Raw genomic sequence first — 24,184 nt, 5'->3', positions numbered from 1 at the left:
TTTAGTAGTAGATACTGCCATAAACTTTTTGTTGTTTTGTTGTTTATGTTCAGCTATGACAAGACATAACAGTATTTTGTAGTTAATGGCTATATGAACAGCAAAATAAGGAACATGTATTACTTGTCAGCCTATGTTCTATACTCCCATCTTGGTTGAAATGATAGCAGGATTGATTAGTTGTTGTTGCTAAAACTAAGGATTCATAGAGAGATTGTGGATATTTTTCCTCTATGCTTCAGAATTTGCATTCAGTCTTTAAAGGGAAAAACAAAACAAAAAAGCCCACCCTTTCAGAATTTATTAGGATAATAAATCTTAAATAGATCTAGCAGAAAGAACGTAGTTCAAAAAATTGATCAGGTTGAATAAAACTGTATTAACCTGCCTCATAAAGAAAGAGGGAGAAATGTATTTTTCTGCTATAATGTGATTCTAATAGCTTTTTAGTTTAAGGGAAATGTCTGCAGTTACACTTACTGTGGGTTGAAAATAATTCATCAAGGAAGTGTTCTGAATTGAGAAGCACTGCCATTTGTGCTCTATCAAAAATTGGTTTTGATGTAATCAATTTTTTAGAACTTGCAACTGATGTACTGGTTCTATTTTACTTTTAAATTGTGCAGCTTAGATATTATTCAGTATTCATGTTTGGGTAACTTGATTAAACTAGAAAAAAAATTACAAAAAGTCTATAATGTGCAAACAAACAACAACTGAAAACATACTAATCAATCCTTTTGTAATTTTTCTCAACCAGTACTGAGACAGAACTGTCCTTCTGCAAAATATGCCAGGGCTGTTTGTTCTTAGTGAACGTGTTCTGGGCATGTTAGTATTTACGTGGGCCTTAGCATCTCTTTTGGGGGGGAAAGAGCCAAGAAAAAATGGAAGGAGTAATTCTCATCTGTATGCTTACTTCAAAAGTTATGTGTATGTTGGTACTGAGGCATTGACGTGGAAGGTAAAGACTGAATTTCTGCATGCTCATGAAGAAGAGCATGTGCTGGAGATACTAGGTGCTGATGGATGTTGAGCAGTAATACATCCATGGCACTGACATTCCTCATCCCTGCTTACTTTCCTTAGCAGGCTTCAATTCCGTGTTGTCTTAGCTTCTTTTTAGGGGCACTGTGACTAAGTGTAGTTCATCAGCATTTCAGTGCTCTCATTTGATCAGTGCCTTTTTTTGCCAATTTATCACCTTCCTAAAAAGATTAGGAATAGAATTGGGTTCTAATGTCTTCATTACTACATAGACTGGCAGGTACTTACAAGGAAACTGGTCTTGTATACCTTAGATCGGGCATAGAAGAAGGAAAATAGAACACATCTCAGTCACTTTCTTCTTGACAGTAGTTACTAAAAAGTATGAAAATAAATCAGTGCCGTTGCCACTCTAAAATCTATAAGCTTGTAGTCTATTTAAATTCCTTATTTCTCTTGGATGTTAAAGGATGTTAAAGCAATAACTGTACTCATCAGAGCTTCTTTTTAATTTGCTCATTAACGTATAGCCTTTTGGATGCAGTCTTCACTCATGCGTTTGCTACCACGTTCTTAATCAGTGTCAGCATAGACACTGCTATGTCAGGAGTGTTACGTATAGAAAACTTAAGTGTTTAGTTGCTGTTCAAACTGGTAACTTTAATATAAATTTTCATTGCCATCTTTTAAGATTTAATATTTGCTAACCCCTAAATTTCAGTCTTAACCTGATGTTTTTCAAGTTTTGAGCAGCAAATTCCTAGATACTTCTGCATGATAAATTAATCTCTTGAAATAATATGTATTTTTTTCCTAAAATGCTGCATATTTTTGTTGTTTTGTGCAGTTATGATCTAAGGGCATAGACAGAAGGTAAACTCAGAAGTGGTGGGTTGTTTTTTTTTTTTCCTACTGGACTAATTAAAACATGTTTGAAGAAATTGGATGAGCTGAGGCACAGGAAGGCTTGTTTCTCTGCAGTGAAGACTTATCTGTCTCTGCATAAGAGTGTAATTAAGAAAAGGACAAATAAATCAAGGGTGAGAAAATGAAAATAATTGGGAAAATCTCATATGCCCAAGTCCATTTGCTTTATCAGCAAGCAGATATGTACAAGTCCTTCAAACATGTCTATATTAATGACAAAAGTCAAGCTTTTCATCTGTCAAGAAGTTTTCAGCTCTTGGTAGCTTTGAAAATTGCAAATGAACACAAACAAAACTCTGGAATCAGATGAGAGATTGGGTTATCCGCTTTCACAGCCGGGCGGTGGGTGGATGTGTGGGAAGGGCACATGTTGGAGTTGCTTCAGATGTACATTAAAAATACAGCAGTATTTTTACAAACAGTTTTTTTTTTTTTAGTATAAAATTTCTCAGTTCAGTATCCCAATAATCCTTTAAACCTTCTCTCTCTACTTTTACCTAGAAACAAAAAGAGTAAGCTCCCCAAAGACTGAGAAACTTTTAGATCACTGATCAGATGGATTTCTTTTTGGACTCCAGACAAACAGCCCTGAGAATAACAACAGGGAAAGATGCAGATGACCCAGTCTTCTGCTCTGTGCTTATAGCTTGTTAGAAAGAGGCCTCTGTTGCTTCAGAAACATTAGTAAATGGAGATAAAGCTATTGCTTTCATTAATACAACTCTTTTCTTACACTTTTGACATGGCAGCTTTTGAAACCATTGGAATCCTGGGACTGGTTTCTTAATGTGATGAGGCTTGTGCATGATTCCTTCAGTTGCTAGGGATGAACTTAGTAAAGACTTGAATGGCACATACTAAGGTTTCATTTTGCATTTCTTTTCTCCTTCAGTAAGTATTATTGCGTGGTTAATTTGTTCTCTGGGATGGATAAAATAGAACTAATATGAAATTCAAATTAATTCTTCTGCTGGTAGCCTGTTTGTTAACAGCAATAATGAAATATAATGGATAATGGACAGTGAAAAAGATTAAGTATTTTCCTCAATTATTCAGGGCTTTGATATATTTAAGCACTTAATAAAAATATCCAGAAAAATCATAGAATTACAGAATGGTTTGGGTTGGAAGGGATCTTAAGGATCATTAATTGCAAGCCCTTGCCATGGGCATGGACACCTCTCCTTGCGCACTGCCAGGGATGGGGCACCCACAGCTTCTCTGGGCAGCCTGGGCCAGGGCCTCATCACCCTCAGACTAAAGAACTTCTTCCTAATATCTGATCTAAATCTACCCTTTTTTAGTTTAAAACCATTACTCCTTGTCCTGTTACAACGCCCCCCCCCGACGAAGAGTCCCTCCCCAGCTTTCTTGTAAGCCCCCTTTTGGAAGACCGCAAACCAATAACCCAGAGTTTGACTGAGTGCTTTTTCAAATATTTCTACAATTCTTTTGTTTAACATTGGGTTACCTTTATGTATGCTTTAGTCATCCAAAGGAACCGGCTCCACTTCATAGATTTTTAAAACTGATAATACCCTTTTATTTCTCATTCTGCAGCATTTTAGCAAATTGGAAAACAGCGTTATGAAGCAATGGCCTAATTTGTATTAGCGCTTGTTGGGATGCCAAGGATGGGTGTAAAATACCCGATCAACCTGGTCAGTGTAATAGATTTATCTATCATAGGAAAGTTGAGCAAGATTTCAAGAGGTTATTTGCTTCCACCTACTGGCCATTCCTGATATTACAGACAAAACCAACAGGCAATACTTCAAAACTTCCAGTGTCTCATTTTTCCTCCTTCAGATACAGGCAATGGGAGTAGTGTGTGTACATATGACTTCTCTTTGCTGTCTGCATTTCATTACTTTCAAATGAAAAAAAAAATAGCAATTGAAGTAACTTTTCTAAAGTTTCTAAACCTGTACACTTTATATTTTTTCCCTTGTTTTTGTTGTTGTTCTTTTGTTTGTTTGAAGATTTTGTTTTGAGTGTTATGATAGAGAATAGTGGGAAGATTTTGGATAGCAGGAAGACAACACACTAAAAAATGTATGATAAAGGATGATATGATAAAGGCATGCACAAGTATTATTTATGTTAGCATGAGTAGTGGTTAGTTGGGGATGTTGATTTCTCTATTTCTATTTGCTGTTCAAGAAGTAAACTTAAATATATAATTGCAGAAGCCGTATAAAATAATTGTGTGGAGGTTTCTACTGCATCCTAAAGCCAAAATATCATCCAGAGTCACGCTATCACTAATGATTACTTTTACTTTCTAGATCCTTCCTTTTACTTCTCTTCAGTAACACGTGTGTAATGCTAATGCAGAATGAAGGTGCTAGAGAGATTTCCCAAGGGCCTAGTATATTAAACTTTAAATTTCCTGAAACGTATGAATCATCAAAAAGAGTAAAATTGGGATGAGGGAACGGAGCCTTCTCAGGAATGAAATGGGTGTCACAACTGATGTATTCTGTACTATGCACTTTCAGTATATCTTGCTGTCAAGTTATCTAAATCAGTTGTCCCCAAAAAAGCACTGAAAAACAGTATGTGCCTATTGTTCTCACTTTTCTCTCTGGTAAGCTACAGTACTCAGTACAACCAACAATTTAATACCAGTTGGTCACTAAGGGAACTAAATCTGATAAATGTTGGTAGGACACTTTAAGGCTACCTTTCAGAACTCCATGCCTACAAACAGAGATGAGTATAGTTTCACCACCACAGTTACTGGAATTCTACTGGTAAACATATGTGACAGCATCCCTTATGGCTCTTCGTTCAAGTTGTGTTTGTCCTTTGCTGCTCCTGATACACTGCATAAAGCCTTGTTTTGTTTCCTTGCAGCTACCCAACAAAACAGACAAAATAGGCAATTTCCTTCTGTGCTGTCAAATCAATATTCAAAAATAGAGCTCTTAATATGTTTATAGTATTATAATTTAATTGGCTGTTAAGCAGTGACACCTAGTTTAAAAAAAAAAGTGGTGGTTTAAACTGAAATGGATGAGAGTTTTCTATTTTAATGATAGTGTATGTCTATAATTCATTCTTTCCATGTTTCCCATGAAATTTCCCGTGAAGTGTTCTATTACATAATTTGTCTAAAATACAAATTCTTCAGGAGGAACAAATTTTGCTGGTGTTTTAACCTTAACATGAAAGAATGTAAAAGAAAGTGTCTAAAATACTGTTCAATTCTCTATGATTTTACACTTGCTTTACAAAAACTGTATTGCTTAGTCTCAATTCACACAGCAGGGAGATTTGCAACATACCTATCAAAATGACAACACTTGGTTGTTTTGCACTTACAGAGAGTGGCATAGATATCTCCCAGAGAAGAACATTCTGATTTTTTTTTTTTTTTACTTCTTACTCTGTATTTAACAGATGATTCATTTCAATGTATTTTTTTCAAGTTTAATTTCCATGTATGTTTTTCTTTAAATGATGTAGATGATGTATACTGAAATGTTTATATTTAAACATAAATATTTTTGAAGCCAGTTACTTGACTGGTTTAAAGAATTATACCACTAACCATTTCATAAAAATCGGTTTGTTTTGCTTGAGCAGTTAGAGGTTTACATATGCTTGCACATCCCAAACATGAAATGCTCAGGTCACTCAAGGAAAACTTCTGAGATCAGGTACAATGGGTAATAAGGTGGTGGATCACATTTGTTCAAGAAAGACTTGATTGTAGACTTCCTAGAAATATCAAGCATACAACAAGAGTTGCTTTTATGAAACAACTTGTTTCTGTAGCAGTGACTTTTTTTCCAATGAGTCCAGCATAATTCAGGAACCAGAATTCCATGTTTTCCAGAATCCATTCCCTTGCTCAGGCTCTTAAAATGTTGTGTGTAGCTTTGTGACAAACCAACTGTACTATCCAAGTAAAAACTTGATAAATTAATTGTGACAACAATAAATTGAATAATCTTTGAAAGACAGTGGATGTGTTGCTTGTGCCAGATGGTTTCCTTTTTGCCAGTAGTGTGGTCTTCCACGGGAACTGGGAAGTTCTTTGTTGCCTTTTTCTTATTTTGCACCTGCCACAACTGTACTTTATGAATGTATGGACCACTCTATCAGTATGACCTACTGTTGTTTTTGAATATAAACGTATTGGAAATTATAGCTTATTATTCAGCTAATAATTTTGCAAATGACTGCTTTTAGAAGAGACTGATTCTCTGCTGTTGTTCGTTCTTCACCTACTGCACTGATTTCTTTCAGTGATATTAGAAATATAGAATTTGTGAGGTATGTTTTCTTAAGCCTCTTTAATCTCACTTTTTTTTTTTTTTCAGGAAAGAAGACATAATAATACCATAGGTGGTACTGCTGACAAATTGCTTTTTCACTGCTTTCATGTGGCTAACCACTTTGGAATAAGGATTCCTGAATTCTCCTTTAGTTCTTTAGGTACCCAGTCAGCATCCTTAGTTATCGTTTATCAGAACATACACACTGTGATTTGTTAGGGTTTCACCATTAAAGAAAGATCCTGTTCAGGAATTTGAGCTTTTTAGGGTGTTATACGTTAAACAGTTGTTACAGGCTGGATTGTTATCTAATAATATGACTGAAGCATGCTTGTCAAAAACGGTTTAGGAAATATTTTAAAATTAATATTTGGAATACAGAAACAAAACATAAGTGGAGCTTTTTTTTTTTTTTTGTGTGTGTGTGTGTGTGTGTGCATTTATCCTTGTGCCAAAGTCTAAATTCAGGTCTCTCGAAGACACAGCAACTATTTCTTCACCCTAGTATGACTTCACTTAATTTCAAAGATAAGCAAATACTTCTGTCTTGTTGTCATCAACATCCCGTAACACTGAAAACATACTTAAGTAGTTTTCATTGTTAATGACACAATGGTTAATGTTTAAATAATGCTTCCTATATATTTAGATCGAACAGCAAACACTGTGAAACAAAATGATTACCTAAAAGTCATGCAACAGTTCAGGGATAAAACTTCTTCAGCCTACATCTTTCCCTTATGGCTGGCATCAGCTAACTTCCAGGCGCATTGCTTCAATTCCTATCGCAGCACCGAGTGTCTCAGCTAGGTTGGCCTCAGCTGTTCTCAGCAGGGCTGCCCCACGCTTAGTTTGTACCCTTTGCCTTACTGGACATAGGCAGTCATGTAAGGTAAACTGTGCTGGGAGGAAGATGGGGTTTGCTTCACCCGCATAAAACTACATTTTTTGCTTCACATTGAATAAGAAATGCTTATGTGGTGGTTTCACACCGGTAGGCAGATAAGCACCACACAAACTGCTCTCTCATTCTTCAGTAGGATAGGGGAGAAAATGTGATGGAAAACCCCCATGGGTGGCAGGTCCCCCCAAACCCCCTGCTCCTGCGTGGGCGGCTCTCCACAGGCTGCAGCTTTGGCCCAGGGCCTGCTCCTGCGAGGGCTCTCCATGGGCCGCAGCCTCCTCCAGGCTACATCCACCTACTCCACTGGGGGCTCCTCCACGGGCTGCAGTGTGGAGATCTGCTCCGCCGTGGGACCCATGGGCTGCAGGGGGACAGCCTGCTCCACCAGGGGCCTCTCCACAGGCCACAGGGGAACTTCTGCCCCATGCCTGGAGCACCTCCTCCCCTCCTCCTGCACGGCTGTGGGTGTCTTCAGGGCTGGTTCTCTCACCTTTCCTCACCCCTCTCTCCCAGCTGCTGTAGCACAGCAGTTGTATTTTTTTTTTTCTCTCCCTTTCTTCAGTCTGCTCTCCAAAAGTCCAACCAGCATTACTCACAGTGCAGCTCTGGCCAGCGGCGGGTCCCTTTGGAGCCAGCTGGCTCTGCTCTGGCATGGGGCAGCTGCTGGGCTCCTCTCATAGGGGCCATCCCTGCAGCCTCCTGCTACCAAAGCCATCCCACCTAAACCCAATACAGCTTAGGAGCACATATTTCTTAAAAATTGCTTATAATGGGCATTAACGATGACAAAATATGAAATTAACATAGTCTCTAGCTAGTAGAAAGGATCATGCTTTTAGTTCTTCAGCAAGGTATGCCGATCATATTGAGTGTTCATAATAACTATAGCAGGAATTAGATAGAAACTCTTTTATTCCACGTTTAGTTAATTTAGGTCAGTTTAATTTAGTATGCAAGATAGAGCCACTGTTGTCCTTGGCGATTTAAAAGATCTAATTCATTTTTTGATTAACCAACAAATATGTTGGGGAATGTTTCGTTATTTCCAAAAGGTGACCTGGGTCATAGCTAGCAGGTGAAAAGGCCTGGATAATAAAGTTTGCATTCATTTCTCCATGTCAGAAAGCTTTTTAAACACTGAACTTTGTTCTTCATGCACTTTAGGAAAAAAAAAAAAAAAGGAATTACAACTAAGCCGGCCTGTAGGCTGGTAGTATTTCCTTATCTGCAAAATGGGAGGAGAAGCACGGCAGGCTGCCAGGAAGCCACACCTGAAAGAAAATTTTTGAGTATTACATTCCACAAATACAGCTTGGTTTCCCAGGAAAAGTATTTTGAATGAAAGGAATGTTTGACAAACCGATTCACGTGATGCATAAAACTAGCTAGAATAACAAAGATTATTTTGTTGGAAATATGCTGCTTGAGAAGTGAGAGAGAATAGGATATGCCTAATGAAAACGTCTTTAATATATCTTGCTGTGAATAAAAATAATTTTTCAGGAAACCTTGATTCATCTTACTTGACTGAGTGATTTTCTTTTTTTAATCTTTTATGGGTATATGGCTTAGGTCAGAAGACTTTGATGTTGAAATAGTATCAGTCCTTCATTTAAGACGAATAGGCATGGTCCTGAGGAAACACAGCATCGTAATTTAATTTGTTTTCATTTTCAGTGGAAACTACTATTAGCTGTCAGTCTTAAATTTGTGGTTTGGGATTTATGTAACAAGTAACTCTAGCTAATAATTCAAAAGCTGATGAGAGTAGTTCTAGCTTCAGTAAGAGGCTGGGGAAGGACTTACTTTTAACAAACAAAATTGGACCTCATCTCTGTGCCATTTTTTTCTAACAGAAATCTTCAAAGTTGCAGTATGTAAGCAAAATTACCTTCCAAAAATACCATCACAAGAAAAGTGAAGTTAAAAACGAAGAAGAAACATAATAGGTCACGTTAATCTTGTCTACAATCTAATGGCTTGAAATACACGTGGTTTATTCAATTTTCAGGGATAACGTCTTGTACAAAGGGATAAAATGAAGAAAGAAATGCCTTTATTTTGTGATTATTTTGTTTTTTTTTTTTTTGATATATTGTGATATTTTTTGTGATAACAATTCTCTCGACATGTCTTCAGAAAAAGAGAACATATTCTCTGTTCATCTGCTAGCAAAATCCTGACTGTTTAATGAGAGTCAAAATGCCTTAGAAATAAAATAAACATATTTTGGGTGTCATTAGATTTAAGATCATTAGTTTGATTCTTGAAGTCCAAGTTATATGCATGTGTATATATACTATATATATATATTTATATAAAATTGATGCTTGAGTATTCTTGTATTTTTTCAGTGGGAATTGACACAAATATCTTCAACCTATCCAGTAGTCCATAAGTATAAATATGGACTGTATTACAGTTTTCAGACCAGGAAACACAATAATACATTGTCAATTTTAGAGTCCTAGTTAGCACTTCAGTTAACAGACAGAAGTTTGAGCATTTATCTATCCTCTTAAGCTGACAATGATCTTACCTTTAAAAATCTTTGTTACCAACAGTAATAGAATAGAAAAAAAGTAAACAATTACATTTTATCAAGATGCAATTGGAAAAAAAAAACACACTTTACAGAGATCTTATCTTGTGAACTATACTTTATTGAAAAAAGTTTTGTTTATTTTTTTCAATCCTATCTTTCAGTTGACAACACATCTGCTTGTAATGAAGTTTAATAAACCTTCCTTAAAGCTGTAATACTAAGTATTGTACCTTTAAAGGTACTGTGAATACAAAAATAATACAGTAATATATAATAGGTTGAGAAACCCGTTTTTCAGACTTTGATGCCTTTTCTTCATTTGGAGTTATTCTTACAGCCCTGAAGAATGTGCTTTGTGACACAGTCTTCTCTGTTTGTCTTTTCAGGATACTAAATCAGAGTGCAATTCCTGTGTAGAAACTGAGGACAGAAAAGTAAGTTGCTTGTTTAAATGTAATTTATGTCAGGCCAGTCTAGTAAGTATTTCTTTGATTGGTTTATGTTTTCAATTTAGCTATGTGAAATTATTTTAAGTTGTTTTATGTATGTGTGTTAAAGTTTTCTAACAATGCCTTACCTAATGTAGTTGTATTTTAACTTCAAATGGTACAAAACACCCTTACTCTATTGAATGTGCTTCCATTAGAAATATACCTACTTGTTCAGAAGAGAATTATAACCTTACTTTTGTGAAATTATGAATGGCCTAAAAGACAATTGCACTTCCTATTCTTAATTCCATTAATAGTAAAATTACTGCATGGTGTCTTTCATGATAATGCTGGCATACCAAGTTAAATACTCTTAAAATAGCAAGATAAGGGCTACTTCCTTTTGCTTGTTAAGCAATGTTTGATATTGATTTCTTTTCCTTCTAAATGGTTGCAGTCTAGGAAAAAAAAAAGCTCTTATATTATTTCCAGTTTTATTGTTAGTGAGTATAAAAAGTGTATTCTGTTCTGTTCTTTGCCTTGTTAGCTTGTTTTATACTACATTATGGCATGTATACTTGAAAATACCTGAAAAAAAGTACATTTTTGATTTAGATACTTAAATTGAAGTGTTATCAATTTCCACTCAACAGTGAGAGATGTGGAAAGCTGCCTTCTAGCACTAACAGTTTAATACTCTCAAGCTATGTTTTGAAACAGCAGGGTTTTATGTTTAATTTAACATCATGTTAACTGTGCCATTATGTGTAAAATCAATGTTCTACTACTCAAATTTCCAAAAGTTCTTTGTTTTTGAACTTCTTTTGGCTTCTGAATTTTTCCATGATTATTCAGTGACTTCTCATTTCCTTAATGATAATCAAGTTCTTTTTGTTGTAAAAATGAAATTTTATTAATTGTCATCCCAGATGCATTTGAGTTGTTCATGATAGCACACGTTATAAAATACTGTTATTCAGGTCTGACATAAAATGACGTTGAAGTTACTGCAGGAAAGCAAGGTTCATGTGCTTTGTTATGTGATGGAAGTTCTTCAGAATTTTGATGATTTTCAAAATTTTCAGGAACGAAGAGAGGAAATTATTTTCAGTTAGACAAAAACACACTGAGAATTCAATTATGATAATAAAATGTGAATATAATTAAAATAGAATGTATGTCATGTCTTAAATGCCTATCAGCTGTTACTAGTCTCTGATTATTGAAGTCCACTATAAAATTTAAGGAATTCTCCTTGTTATTTACACTCCTACTGTTTTTTTCAGTTCACTGGGAGGTTTGTTTTTTTTTTTGTTGTTTTCTTTTTTTTCTTAAATGCATTGTAGTAAATGAAATTTTTTTTTTGGGTGAAATTCCCAAGTTTCTCCTGCTTTTTATGTAAGATTTCTTTTTTAGGCTTCATTAAGTTTGAACTGCTGATAAGTTATGCCTTCTCATATCTTATGCAGTTCGTTCCATTATTTTCTCAAGCATTTTGCAGAGATATAGTGAGCTGAATGAAGGTTCATATATTCGTGCATTCATGCATTTCTACTGGAAACCTTAAACTGGAAGCTGGAATCTAGTTCTGGATTACTAAATCTGTATAGTATATCTCCATGTGTCAGCAAGTAACTGAGTTTGTGAAAGTGTCAACTACATGACATAATTTAAAATCTCTAAAATTAGATAGTACTCATTACTGTGAAACTCAGGCCATTTACACTTCAGGTTCCGAGCAATAGCTTTTATGAAACTAGGTGTTTAAATATAAGTGCATGCTGTTTGATATTCTGCTAAAACACAGTTTGGGACCTTACTTTCTAAACACCAGAATCTGACTTTTCTTAGTGTGGATAGTAGCTTCTGAAACTGCACAACCAAATGGTTCTTTTTATTGCTTCAATAATGGGAAAAGTTATCACAAGCCTGACAAACTTTGGACTGTAGTATCATTAATTTATTAGTTATATTTCCTTGTTTTTTTTTTTTTTTAACTGCAGCTTTCGTTTTATAGAGCAGATGCACTAGTAGTTCCCAGAAAACTTTTTTTTTTTTTTTTTCCCCTCTCCATGCTCGAAGATAAGATGATTTCTACCTCGGTATAAATGATAGGAGTCATATACATGATACTTGGCCTTGGCTGAGTGGTCTCCTAAGGATCTAGCGTTCTTCAGTGACTCAGGCCATGGAGACTAACCGAGCTGTCAGACCCCAGAAAGAGGCAGTTACCCCCTCTGTTCACATCCTGCAGTACAGAATATGTGGTCTGCCTTTTTCTGTGACAACACAGTACTAGGGAACTGAAGTGAAACAAAGAGCATGAGATTCCCATGTTATCCTATGTCTTGTTGCTTAGCTGGCCTGTTTTCACCACTTCCCTTTCCATTCTTGTTCTTAAAAGCAGTGGCAGGGAAGATGAGCTGGTGGTCAGAGGATCTCCAAACATACTGTGAATCTTGAAGATTCTTTAAGGTATCACTAAAGTTGAAAATCTGGAGATTATCAACATTACAGTGCTGAGTGCTATGACTTTCTCATCCTTGTGACTCTAAATACCGATGTGCACAGACACGTGCCTTCAGTACTGCAGGCTCTTAAGTGACCTTGCCTCAGTAATCGCTGAAGTAATAAAAAAGTATGTGACATTTGCTAAGTTTAGGGCATTGGCTTGTTTTTTGACTTGCTAAAAATACAGTTCTTATCAAAAACCAATAACCTGCTCAGTGTTCTAGCTTGCAAATGGAGAAACTACAACTTACATAGAGAATTGTTTAGTTTATCTTCCTCTTTTTCTTAGTTTGTTGGAACATTTTGAAAGAACATAAATGTAATAATTATACATTGTTGCTACATGGCATGTTTCGTGTTTTCTATGTGTTTGGTCTCAAAACTGAAGCTTCTGCTGAGCTTAAGAGGCAGATTCACTTTTCAGTTCAAGGGTATAGATTACCAATAACCCATTCTGTGATCATCAAGTAAAGATGTATCAATTTTTTTAATAATGAATTGTTTCATGTTTATTGAAAGCATAAATTTGGGGTTTAATGTAATTCATAGAACCCGAAACATTGTAAATAAATATTTTTATTCTATTGACATTGAAATCAAGAGAAACTACTGCAGTTAAGAGATGCCTCATTAGAATTTCATAATTTGGCTCTTTCATAATGAAATATATTACTAATGAACTATATCATTAGTAATTAATGAAAAATGTTCATAGCTAACAACAAAATATGTCTGCAAGGTTCCTTCCTTTTCTTACCAACTTTCTTCCTGAAGCTTCTTAATCTCTACTTTTTGAAGTAGAAATTTATGAAGCCATTGCTAAAACTTTGCCTGTAGGCAAACTTAAATTTTGTAAAAGTAGTTATTATTTTGGAATCTATTATTCTGTAAGTGTCAAAATGGCATTTAATTTTCTTAACCACTTTATCACTATGATATGTTTATCCCTCCCTTGTTACTTCCACTGAACTTTTTATTTAAGATTTTTTTTTCTGCAAGGATAAAAGCCTTCAGGTTTGAGAATCTGTCTGAGAATGTCAAAACAGCTGACAAGTAATCAACAGTCTGTGGTAACTGACCTATATCATTAGGCATTACTAACCTGTGTTTACCACAACCAGCAGTGGGCCCAGTGTATGTATGATTTTATGTCCCACTCTTCTGTGTTTGTCACACCTAACCCTTTTTTGTTTTGCTTTCATACCTTCTTTCTGAACAACCGAAAGTAGTTAAAACTAAGCATGTCATTCTGCAAATGTCAGCTTTGCTGTTAAAAGCAGCATGCATGACCAGTAAAATTTCACAGGAAAGAAACTTGTTAAAAGCATGTGAAGTGGGACTTTCTGAAAACAGATTGATATCTGAAGCTAGTCTCATGTTTAAGGAATTGGAGTCATAATTTCAAAACCTGTGATGTTTTCCAGCATGAGGTTTCAGTCTTCGACGGATGATCAAGTGATGTTGTTCATTTGTTGTTTTAACCCATACATATACCCATATTTTTACCCAATAACTGTGTGTTGGGGACAAAATATGTGGTTGTTGTTGAGGGAATTAATAAGAATATTGACCTTTTTGCCAAAACAGGCAGCCGTGTGGATTCCTTTGTGATCTTCTCTTTCTTTTGTTATAAGCAAACCCTAGCCTCGGTGCCCACTTTAGGAAGACTGCTAATATGTAAAGCTGTATTTTTTTTGTTTGCTCTTACACCAGCTTAATCACTTCTCAATAGCTGAAAAACTTGCCCCAAGTATATCTTCTGCACCTTTTATTTATTCTCAGTCCGTGTCTCTATTTGGTCTTAAACATATGAAAAAGAATTGCTACATGGGACTGGCATTGAATAGGAGTCTTCAAAATTACAAAACAAACAAACAAAAAGCCACAAAAACCTGGAAGTAACCTTTGAAGCCTGAACAGAACGCAATGGAATACTTTGTTTTCATCTGCAGTTGTTGTCACATCATCAAATAAATTCATTTCAACACTGTGAAACCAACACTCCTCTATGAAGTTACCTTCCCCTTGCTTCTTCACCACCCTCTCTTTTGTTTTCTTCTGAACTGGAAAACTCTTTGAGCCACTGAAAACTGACTGGAAAGTTAACTTATAATGGTCTTTCTGTGCTGGATAATTTTGTGGCAGCTGGGTTTTACTATGCCAGGAATGTTTTATTCTTCAGCTTTGGTTTCTTCATTTTTGTTTGATTTCAGCATGCTCTTTTGTAATAGACTCACTTTTGCTGTAATGTGCAATGACAGTCTCGTCAGTATTCCTTGCGGGCAAGTAAATGCTGACCATTAACTAGCAGCTATGTTATTAGCTTGGTGGCTCAAGGTCACTCAGGATATCCTGCTCCATTTTCTGTTCTTCAGTGGCTTATGGAGATAACGTTTTTGAGATGCATCTTGACTTCAGAATTTACCACTTTTGAGCTCAGAGTGCAGAGGCTTTATGAGAGCAATAGACTTTATGGATATGCATTAGGTCAATAACATGATAGGTCAGTAAGTTAGAAAATTTCCCTGTAGTGACATGTTTCATAACTCCCTATTACCTTCTGTGGGATATGGTATAGACAGTAATACCTTTCCTCTTCTATGCCTGCTGTGGAAATGATTTCATAATTATTTTAGTGTCTTCTATCAAAGGATTTCCAAGCATTTTGCAAACAATTTAAAAACACCTGTGAGGAAAGTACTTGCATTTATATTGATCAAGTTAACTATGGGGAAATAGAAATATGAAGAGGAAGGCATAGGCAAGGTTACAATGTGAGTCTGAGACAAAATGAGGAGGAAAACAAACAGATTTACAAATACACTTTGCTCAGTATATCCTATGGCTTCTTGCAATCTTTTATTTACTTTTTCAATTTATAATGATCAAATATTCCATGTAAGTTTAAGGGAAAACTTTGTTTTAGTAGTAGGAAGAAATTTTATCCAATTTCTTTAACACTGTTTTTTAGGTTACTGTGGGAGGGAATTAATAAAGGTATCAAATAAGAAAGAGATGATAAGAAACATCATGGACAGACAGACTCAACTGCAGACTTCTAAGATATGAATATATTTGTATACTGTTTCCTTTCATTGTAAACCGTTTTTCTGTAGTTTAGGAGCTCCCTGTCAGTGAATAATATGGAGTAAGTGTCATTTCTGTTACCTCATGAAAACATTGTGCAATTTTTGGAGACTTTGGGATGCATTTTTCCTCACATTAAAAGGAATTCATTTTTTGATGAGGGAAGCTTGCAGACTCTAATGTATTGGTATGGAAATGTTCTATGTAGGTATTTTTTGTTCTGTTAGATTATGTTCCATAAATTGTGTTAGGATGTAGATTCTGAGGAATTAAGAATCTTAAGGAAGTTTTGAACACTAACGGGCCTCTCCTTGTTTACTAGAGTGAACAAATAAATGACTTCCATTTCTTGTGCCTCATTAATTGATGTACAAATAGGAGTATTATTGAACCATCATATGACAGGACATAGAATATACGGGATTGAACATAAAACTCAGAAACAAGTGAGAATAACAAGCTATTCAGATAATATCTACCTGTCACTGTATGCCAGAAGTTCCCAATACGATTTCAGCTCTCTTAAACTGGATTTGTGTGATGTTTCTAGAGTCTTCCATACCACAGAGGTGGAAGTTTTCAAAACTTCTGTAAGAGAGTAAGAAAATCTCAGGGTTGTTTTTGGCAGAAAAGTTGATGGAAAACCATGACTGCCTTCTCCACAATAATTTTAATTCAAGATTTTTTGTACTCCAGATATTCTAAAATACAGAAACTCTGTTGAATCAAACCCATACTCTGAGTTGCATAGGTATCATTTATTATTGTTCACACTACTTTTAATCATGTCTTTAAAATGGAAGGATCTTCCATTTCCTTGTCTTAGTTATGTTCTTTGCAAGTAAAAGGATTACTTACAGAAAAATATATAGCAGAAATTTGCCGTATAATCTAACACGCAACACAAGTCATCCTAAGAAATACCGGCAATTATGAAGAGGGGAAATGCTCAGAAATCCAGTCTGTTTCCTGGCATGTGGATTGTCATAGTTCAAAGTCTTGTTGAAAAGTTTCACGGTATTTGAATGATCATTCAGTTCTATTACTGTTCTCTTGTTCTTCCTGTTACTGACATGCAATTACAGAATTTCACAACTGAAGTGATGACAATTACTTGTGTGTGTGTCTATCTTTCCCTTAATCCAACTGCATCGAGCAATCTGTAATTTGATAAAATGGAATTGAAATGACAGGCTTGGTGGAAGTGCCAAAACAATAATTTGACCTCCCACTGAAGTGCCAATGTGTTCAGCTGTATGAGTTTTACTCATGCTGAATACACATAAGGAACATGTATAGTGTATTTATTATGCTAGAATACCTGTTAAAGCAGATTACAAAAAAAAAAAGTGCAATTTGCCTTTTGTCAATGTGTTCCATCTTTAACCATTACATTTTCTATGTCCATACAACTATCTACAAACATGATTACTATTGCACATTAACTTTATAATTCTATTAGGAAAGTATGTTCTTCAAATCTTCATTTTGAAGGTGTTTTTCTAAATCTTTAAATTATTACGTTAAGTGACATAAGTGTGTGGCTGCCTCCTCCAGCTGCTCCAGCCCAGGGCTGCTCCTGCCCAGCTGCTGGGGCCATGCCCGGGGACCTGGGGTCTCTGCCCACGCTGGAGGATGTGGCCACCACTTTCCCCTTTGCAGGTTCAACCGGTAGCAAAGCTGAGTAGGGATCCCAGAGACGCACAGACACAGAGGACATTGACACAGCCAGTCACATGGGGTGCCACAGGCAAGGCGCTGCCTTCAAAAGCATTTATTTGCACATGACTCACCTGAACTTAGATATTCCCTTCCTCCTCTTCGGTTGGTATAGAAGGTCGCTAGTGCAGGCACATAGGGGACACTCATGCAGGGCTGCAGGGGTGGCATCTGTGAGAAGGGAACAGGAGTTGCCCCCATGTTGGACACAGCCAGTTCCTGTCAGCTCCGGGAGGGACCTGCCACAGCTAAGCCAATGGATGATACTGGTTGAGCCTCTGCATTAGCGTATTTAAGAACGTGTTAGAACAGCTCTGAGAGAGAGGAGTGAGAAAATGAGAGAAATAACCCTGCAGACATCAGGGTCGGTGAAAGAGAAAGGCAGGGGGAGGAAGTGCTCCAGGCACCACAGCAGATTCCCCTGAAGCCTGTGGAGAGGCCCATGGTGAAGGAGGCTATTCCCCTGCAGCCCATGGAGGACCATATCAGAGCAGATATCCGTTCTGCAGCCCATGAAGGACCATATCATAGAATCATAGAATGGCTTGGGTTGGAAGGGATCTCAATGATCATCTAATTCCAAAGTGTTAACCTTTTTCAGTTGTAAACAGCAATTGCTCTATTGGAGTGGTATGTGATTATTGTAAAGACTGTTCAAAACACAGACTGCATTAAATAATGTTAGCATTTGTAACATCAACGTGTATCATTTTTTGCTTGCCTCAAACGAATGCAAATAATACTTGATAGGAAGCCAGGAAGATAAAACATCTTTGCTATGTAGGCCCAATTCGGGAGGCTTGCTGCTTAGCGCATGAGCTAGCACCTCAGCAATCCTGCTGCACTCCTAAATTCAGAACATGCTTGGTTAGCTTTCTGCAAAAAGGTACATGCTAACTTCTAATCTTGTCTTGTTAAGGGAGGTGAGGTTGTTAGCATTCATGAAAACACATAATCCACAAAGTGATTATATGAAGGTGCTTTATTAGGCGCCGGAAGTTAGGGGCATGCCTGCCCAAATCTAACTTCGTCTGATTTGTTCTCTTAGTTCTCTTGTATCTCCTAAGATACTACATATGCATTAGGTTTCACAACTCATCTATGCATATTCATTTCCTAGCTCCACCTAGCCTCGCTTCGTATGCTAATTATCTTATCAGTCCTTCTGCGCTTGCGTACTACTCTCTGGTGGTCGTCCGGGTGGTCGTCGGGATGAAGTAAGATGTCTTCATCAGAGTTGAACTTTTTAACCTTTCCTTCTCACGCATGCTCTCTGAGCCCTCGGTCTCAGTCCAAACCGCAAAGTTGGTTTGATCCAGTTCCCAGGGTCCAAGAAGCACCAGTTATCTAGATGTTTTGCAAATTGAGCATTCTTTTAATCTTCCTTACTCCTCATCATGAATCAGTGCATTCTCTCATTCTACCCTTACACGTATATTTTGTATCTTCCAAGCGCAGCCTCGGAACAGTACATCGCAAATGTAACATATTAAGCAATATTGTATTATTTCTTTTTCTATTACTAACAAGGTGGGACTTCAGTCTTGAGAAGTATAACAAAATGAAATTACTTTTGAATTGAAAATGAGATGATAATGATATTTATTGGAAGTGGTGCCAGTGTTGTTAGAGCTAATCTTTCCTAATGCCTTTTCATTTACTTAAGAATTCAAAGTGACATTAACAGAAAACATGGACGTTAGAGAGGCCTGTATTTACAGTAAGAAATACATATGTTTCATACAAAGTAACTAGAAATTATGTGCTAACCAACTGTTTAAAAAGTCTGTATTTCAGTAGCTAGCAGAGGCTGAAGACATCGTGGGGTATTTCCTCAGCGTACATGTGCTTGTGAGGCTGCATTTGGAGATGTATGCCATCTCATGCCTGTCGTCTTGTGATGGAAGCATGGAGAGGTTTTACCATTCAATGCAATCAAGTCACTAGCACCTGAAGTGATATTCAGCTTCTTGCTAGGAGCCAGGGCTATTTTTGTAGACAGAGGCTTTCCAGCATAGAAGTTGAGCACAGCTTTACTTGCAACCAGTAGCTCTTTTGACATCTTTGTAACTCTTGTGTTGAATTTTGCTCATGGAATAAAGATTGGAATTTCAAGAATGGGGAAATTAAAATTATAGACTAATTTTATTTAAATAATATAAGTTTTTGCTTCATCTGTTTGAGCTGAACCATGTGTCATTACGTATTTTAGTAATCTGGAACTTCATTTTTTGTTGAACATCTCATAGGATGTCAGTAGTTTTGATGCAATGCTTTAATATTTTAACTGGATAAACTCTTAAAAAAATTTAAACCTAAGGGCAGTTTTGCGAGAGGGCAAAGAGGGCAGGAAAAAGGTTTATAGAATTGCTCTTACCTGTGGTTTTTATATCCCTAAATAATTAACCTGAGTCTTAAAGTGCTGGGCGTTCAACTAAAGCATATGTTTCAAGCTGTCATTATTAGCCTCACTTATTATTGTTCAGAATGTGCTTGTTTTGAAACAAAGTGCTTGTGCTTGTTTTGATCGGTACATTAAGGTAGGTGGAATCTAGTCATGATGACAATAAATGGACTAGGTCAGTGTTTGCCGGGATATGGAGCAGAAATAGGCTGCAGAGTAACTCCTAAGAGGCCTTTATATAAGGAGGCCACTGAGGGAAGCCACTTACAGTGTTTGCATTCACAGGGAATCAGTGAATTTATCCAACCAGTAAGAGTATTTATTCTTGCATAAAGCCCCCAGATGGTAACATTTCGAAAATATAGATAATACTTTTCTTACTTCTGTTATGCATCAGGCTTTTTGATATGCTTTTTTATTAGACAAGTAATCTTGCAGATGTTGTTTCATTAAACTGAGGTACAGAGTTACATTCCATTAATTTTCTATTCCCAAGTTCTAGGCAATGCATTCTAATTTTCTTTCTTTAAAATTGCAGGACAGCATTTCATATATTAAGTGATACACAGATTGCACATTAGCTGATTAAACTTACCAGAACAGCGCTAATTGAATACTTGCTAACTTGTCTTTTTCAGTTCTCTAAAAGGTAAAATTAATAAATAAACAAGTTATATTGTTACTTCAAAATATTGGGAAATGCTGTTCCTAAGAGAAAAAACACAGGGACTGAGGAGGATTTTTTCTTGGCTCTAGATAGTCAATATGGAATGTGTTGTCTGAAATACAGAGGACTTACAAATGTTTATTTTCCATACAGAAACCTCAGTTCTTTGAAGCAGACACGCTTTAAATGTCTAAAAGCATTAAAAACTTTATTTTTTCTGGAAGAAAACATATGACCATCTGTCTGTGCTCAGCCATATAAATGTTTCTATACTGCACTTTAATTTTACTTGCAGCAAGAAAGAAGCATTGTTGACTGCAGAGGTGTTTGAAATAGGCATTACATTTTCATGAAGTATCCTTAAAGAGGCGTGCGTACTGGTGAGTTGGAAGTATAGAGGTTATATATTTCTCCAGGCAAAACTTTGGGAATGAGAGTTCTTTTGTAATCTCTTGTAGTCCTTGTAGTAGAGTTTATGTTAAAATAAACACACAAACGTGTTGCTATGTAAGAGCTTGCAGTTGTTGTCTCCTTATTTAATTAGTGTGCTTGATAGATAACCTTTTATCAGACTGCTTCTCTATGATGTTAACGTATACTTTGTCTTCACTGAAACTGTATGAAACTTGGAAATGGTATTTGAAACTTTGTGTGAAGAACTTGATGCAGGCAAGTTCTAAATCATAAAACTTAGAGAGGCAAATAACATTCCATCTCTGCCAACAACTGTGTCTCTATGGAAAGTTTAAATTTTAATATTGGAAATGGAAATCCTTTTAGGAAGTGAACTTATTATATTTTTGCTTCTGTTTTCTTTAGAGACAATAACAAAATGGGGGATAATGTCAGCATGAGGAGAAAAGATCTTGATGCTGTGAAAGTGCTGTTTAGCATAACGAAAACATTGGTGTGTTACCAGCACTGTTTTAGGGAAAAATCTATCAGGTTGCTGACCCTATTTACAAAAAGACTGAAAGCTCTGAAGCTCTGGGGAAAAACAAGAGATAGAAGGGAATTGGACAGGAGAACAGGATTCCTATGGCCAGTGAAAAGCTACACTTCCAATGCTTACAAGCCTGCAACCTTTTGTTCATACATACAGCGTTTGTTTACTTATTTATTGTGGCAAGGAGTCTGTAACTCTTTGAACTGCTAATGTTTCAGCGCTTCCTTGGGAAGCACAGGATGAGTTTGCAGGCTATTAATGAGTACGGAAAGCCCTACCTCATTTTTATTTGAGTTTACACTTCTACCACTGTTTAGACATAAATTGGTCAGATGGTTTTCCAGGGGTGTGCGCATGGCAAGATTATCAGTGGCAGATTGTTTTCATCATATTTGAAGGGACAGACTGGATCAGACTATGGTTTTGTTTGCCAAATTAATATCTGGGATGTAATCCAACCTGATTAACAGGATGGCTATGATTGGATCATAAAAGGGGAAGCAGGCATATGGAAGACCTTTTTTATACCTGCTGGCTCTATTACTTTCCCAGTAGCTTGAACACACACAATAATAAGCTTCTATTCAGTAATCCAATTCTACTTAGTCTTTTTTTTTTTTTTTTTAAATATTGGATCTCTTCCCAGGTAAATCTTTTCTCAGTAGCAGTAAATTGCTTTTTACAGCTGCCTAGACTATAGACTTCTGGTAGTGGGCAGTTCGGTCAAAACTTCCCTAATTCAGTTATCTTAGAACTGACTTCTTCAATAATGATGCAAAATGTACTTTCTTCTGATAAAGTCTATTATTATAAGACCACTTACACTTAAATGTATGTCTGCATTTAGAAATTTGGGTGTGTGTGCAGGCTCCTGTTGTCTTTGAAATATGGTTGATGATTTTTATTTAAGGAGTAAAGTGTAATGATTTCTTTCAATTGTCTTAAACATGTATGTTTTATTGTCTTACTGCATGATGTGTGATACAGAGCCTTCATGCTTTATATATAAATCATGTGCAGTCCAGATATGACTTAAGTAATTATAGTTTTGCACAGTTCAGCTGAAAATGTTTTGCTGTAGATCAAGGTCAGGAAAAAAAAAAAAAAGGATTCTGCAGTTTATCTCAAGTGCTTGAATACTGAAATAGGACACCCAAGGCAGTACTGAAATACCTAGTGTATGGTGGAGGTAGGAGAGGTGATAGTGAAGCTCCTCACCATGGCATACTTACTGTGTAACAGTTTTAAAAAAATTCAGGGGTTATGTCTCAAAAAATACAGTATGAGTATTGAAAGATTTCAGATGTTCAAAGTATGAAACATTTTATTTTTTTCTTTCAGAAGACCAATCTACAAAAATAAGTTCATTTATATTTTTCTAGATAATGGTAATATGCAAGTGGTGAACCTTTTGAATTAAATGCAATAAAAAATAATCTGATCTCTGTTACTGTCTTTATAGACTTGATAAAGGTTGAGAACCAAGAAACAGAGCAAATTTTTTTTTCATATGTTGATTATCTGAAATCCAGTAGAGAATTATCTATTTCATCAAATTTGTTTAGTGAGTTCATTTCACACCACTTCATTGTGGTCTTTTCCTGAACAGATAATGGGTTAGCTACTGACATATGACAAAACCTGCAGTGGGAGGTAGAATCTTTTTGGGCTACCTGACATCATGGTACACCAACTCATTAGTTTATTTTCCTGGAAACCTTTCTTTGTGCCTTAAGTCATCATAGTTACAACAATGTTACTGCTACCTCCTGAAAATCTTTTATCTTTACAACCAAAGTCATGTATTACTTTACCATATTGCTGGTCTCTTTTTTTTTGTCCTATTTTCCTCATATGAATTTATTATTTTATTTCTGTTAAACAGATTCCAACATTTCTTTGGAAAATAATGATATCCCAAGTTAAGATAGACTTTATGACTTTCTGATGACAGATATGGTAGGTAAAGACCGGTCAAAAACACCTTTTCCATCTTGTCCACTGTCTTTCTTGACGTTGGCAAGTCAATTGTATCTTGAGCATTCTTTTCAATAGCATTAAAACATGTTCCTAGTTTGCTTAACAAGGTTGATTTTTTCTGGTTTGAATTCTTTTGGTTGCCATTGAAGATGCAAAATGCTTGTACATGTTCTTTAAGCTACTGATGTGGGAATGGCTATGAATCCTGTGAGACTGCATCTTACAGCATGGAGCGAAAAGCATTCGATTACATCTTAGGCAAACATGGCATACAGAGGCTTATGTTGTCTTACCTGCTATGCTTATAGTCTCAACTGAACTAGATGCAAATATTAGTTGTTGCTACTATGTCCGAAGATTATTGGGTCCAAAAATTTTAATATATGCTCCTAAAGTTATCAGAAAAGTGTGTTTCTTTGAAGTTCTGCTCGCTTTTTAAGAATGTGAGAAGTACAAAGGCTCTCAAAGGATGTCAGTTTTTATTTTGGTGGTTCTATGAGCTGAACTCCACTTGGAAACGTCCGATTTGCTTTCTTAGTTCAAGCTAAACAGTAGCATACTGATATGTTGCACTCCAGCACAGGGAACCATAAGAATTAAGTGGATCAGAACCTAGACCAAGTTATTCTGCATGCTAATGAACTTGTTAATGTCTTTTAAAACATTCCCTATAGTTGTTCTCTCACATCAAACACTTGCCTTTTTCAAAAATAACTTAAAAGCTCCAAAACTTGATACTTATTTTAAAATGAATATTCCTGTAAATATCACGAAGTATTCTTACTTTATT

General features: G+C 36.1%; 1 protein-coding gene across 1 annotated transcript in view; it reads left to right on the top strand.

The window, feature by feature from the left end:
* Positions 1–24,184, top strand: part of RBFOX1 (RNA binding fox-1 homolog 1) — a 1,146,084-nt gene that overhangs the window by 262,434 nt on the left and 859,466 nt on the right. Inside the window, exon 3 of the mRNA XM_048062448.2 lies at positions 10,036–10,083. Coding sequence (XP_047918405.2) covers positions 10,036–10,083 — 48 coding nt within the window. The remainder of the gene's footprint in view (positions 1–10,035; positions 10,084–24,184) is intronic.

This window comes from Anser cygnoides, chromosome 15 (genome assembly GCF_040182565.1).
Source record: "Anser cygnoides isolate HZ-2024a breed goose chromosome 15, Taihu_goose_T2T_genome, whole genome shotgun sequence".
NCBI lineage: Eukaryota > Metazoa > Chordata > Aves > Anseriformes > Anatidae > Anser > Anser cygnoides.
This window is presented reverse-complemented; position numbering and strand designations above follow the sequence as displayed.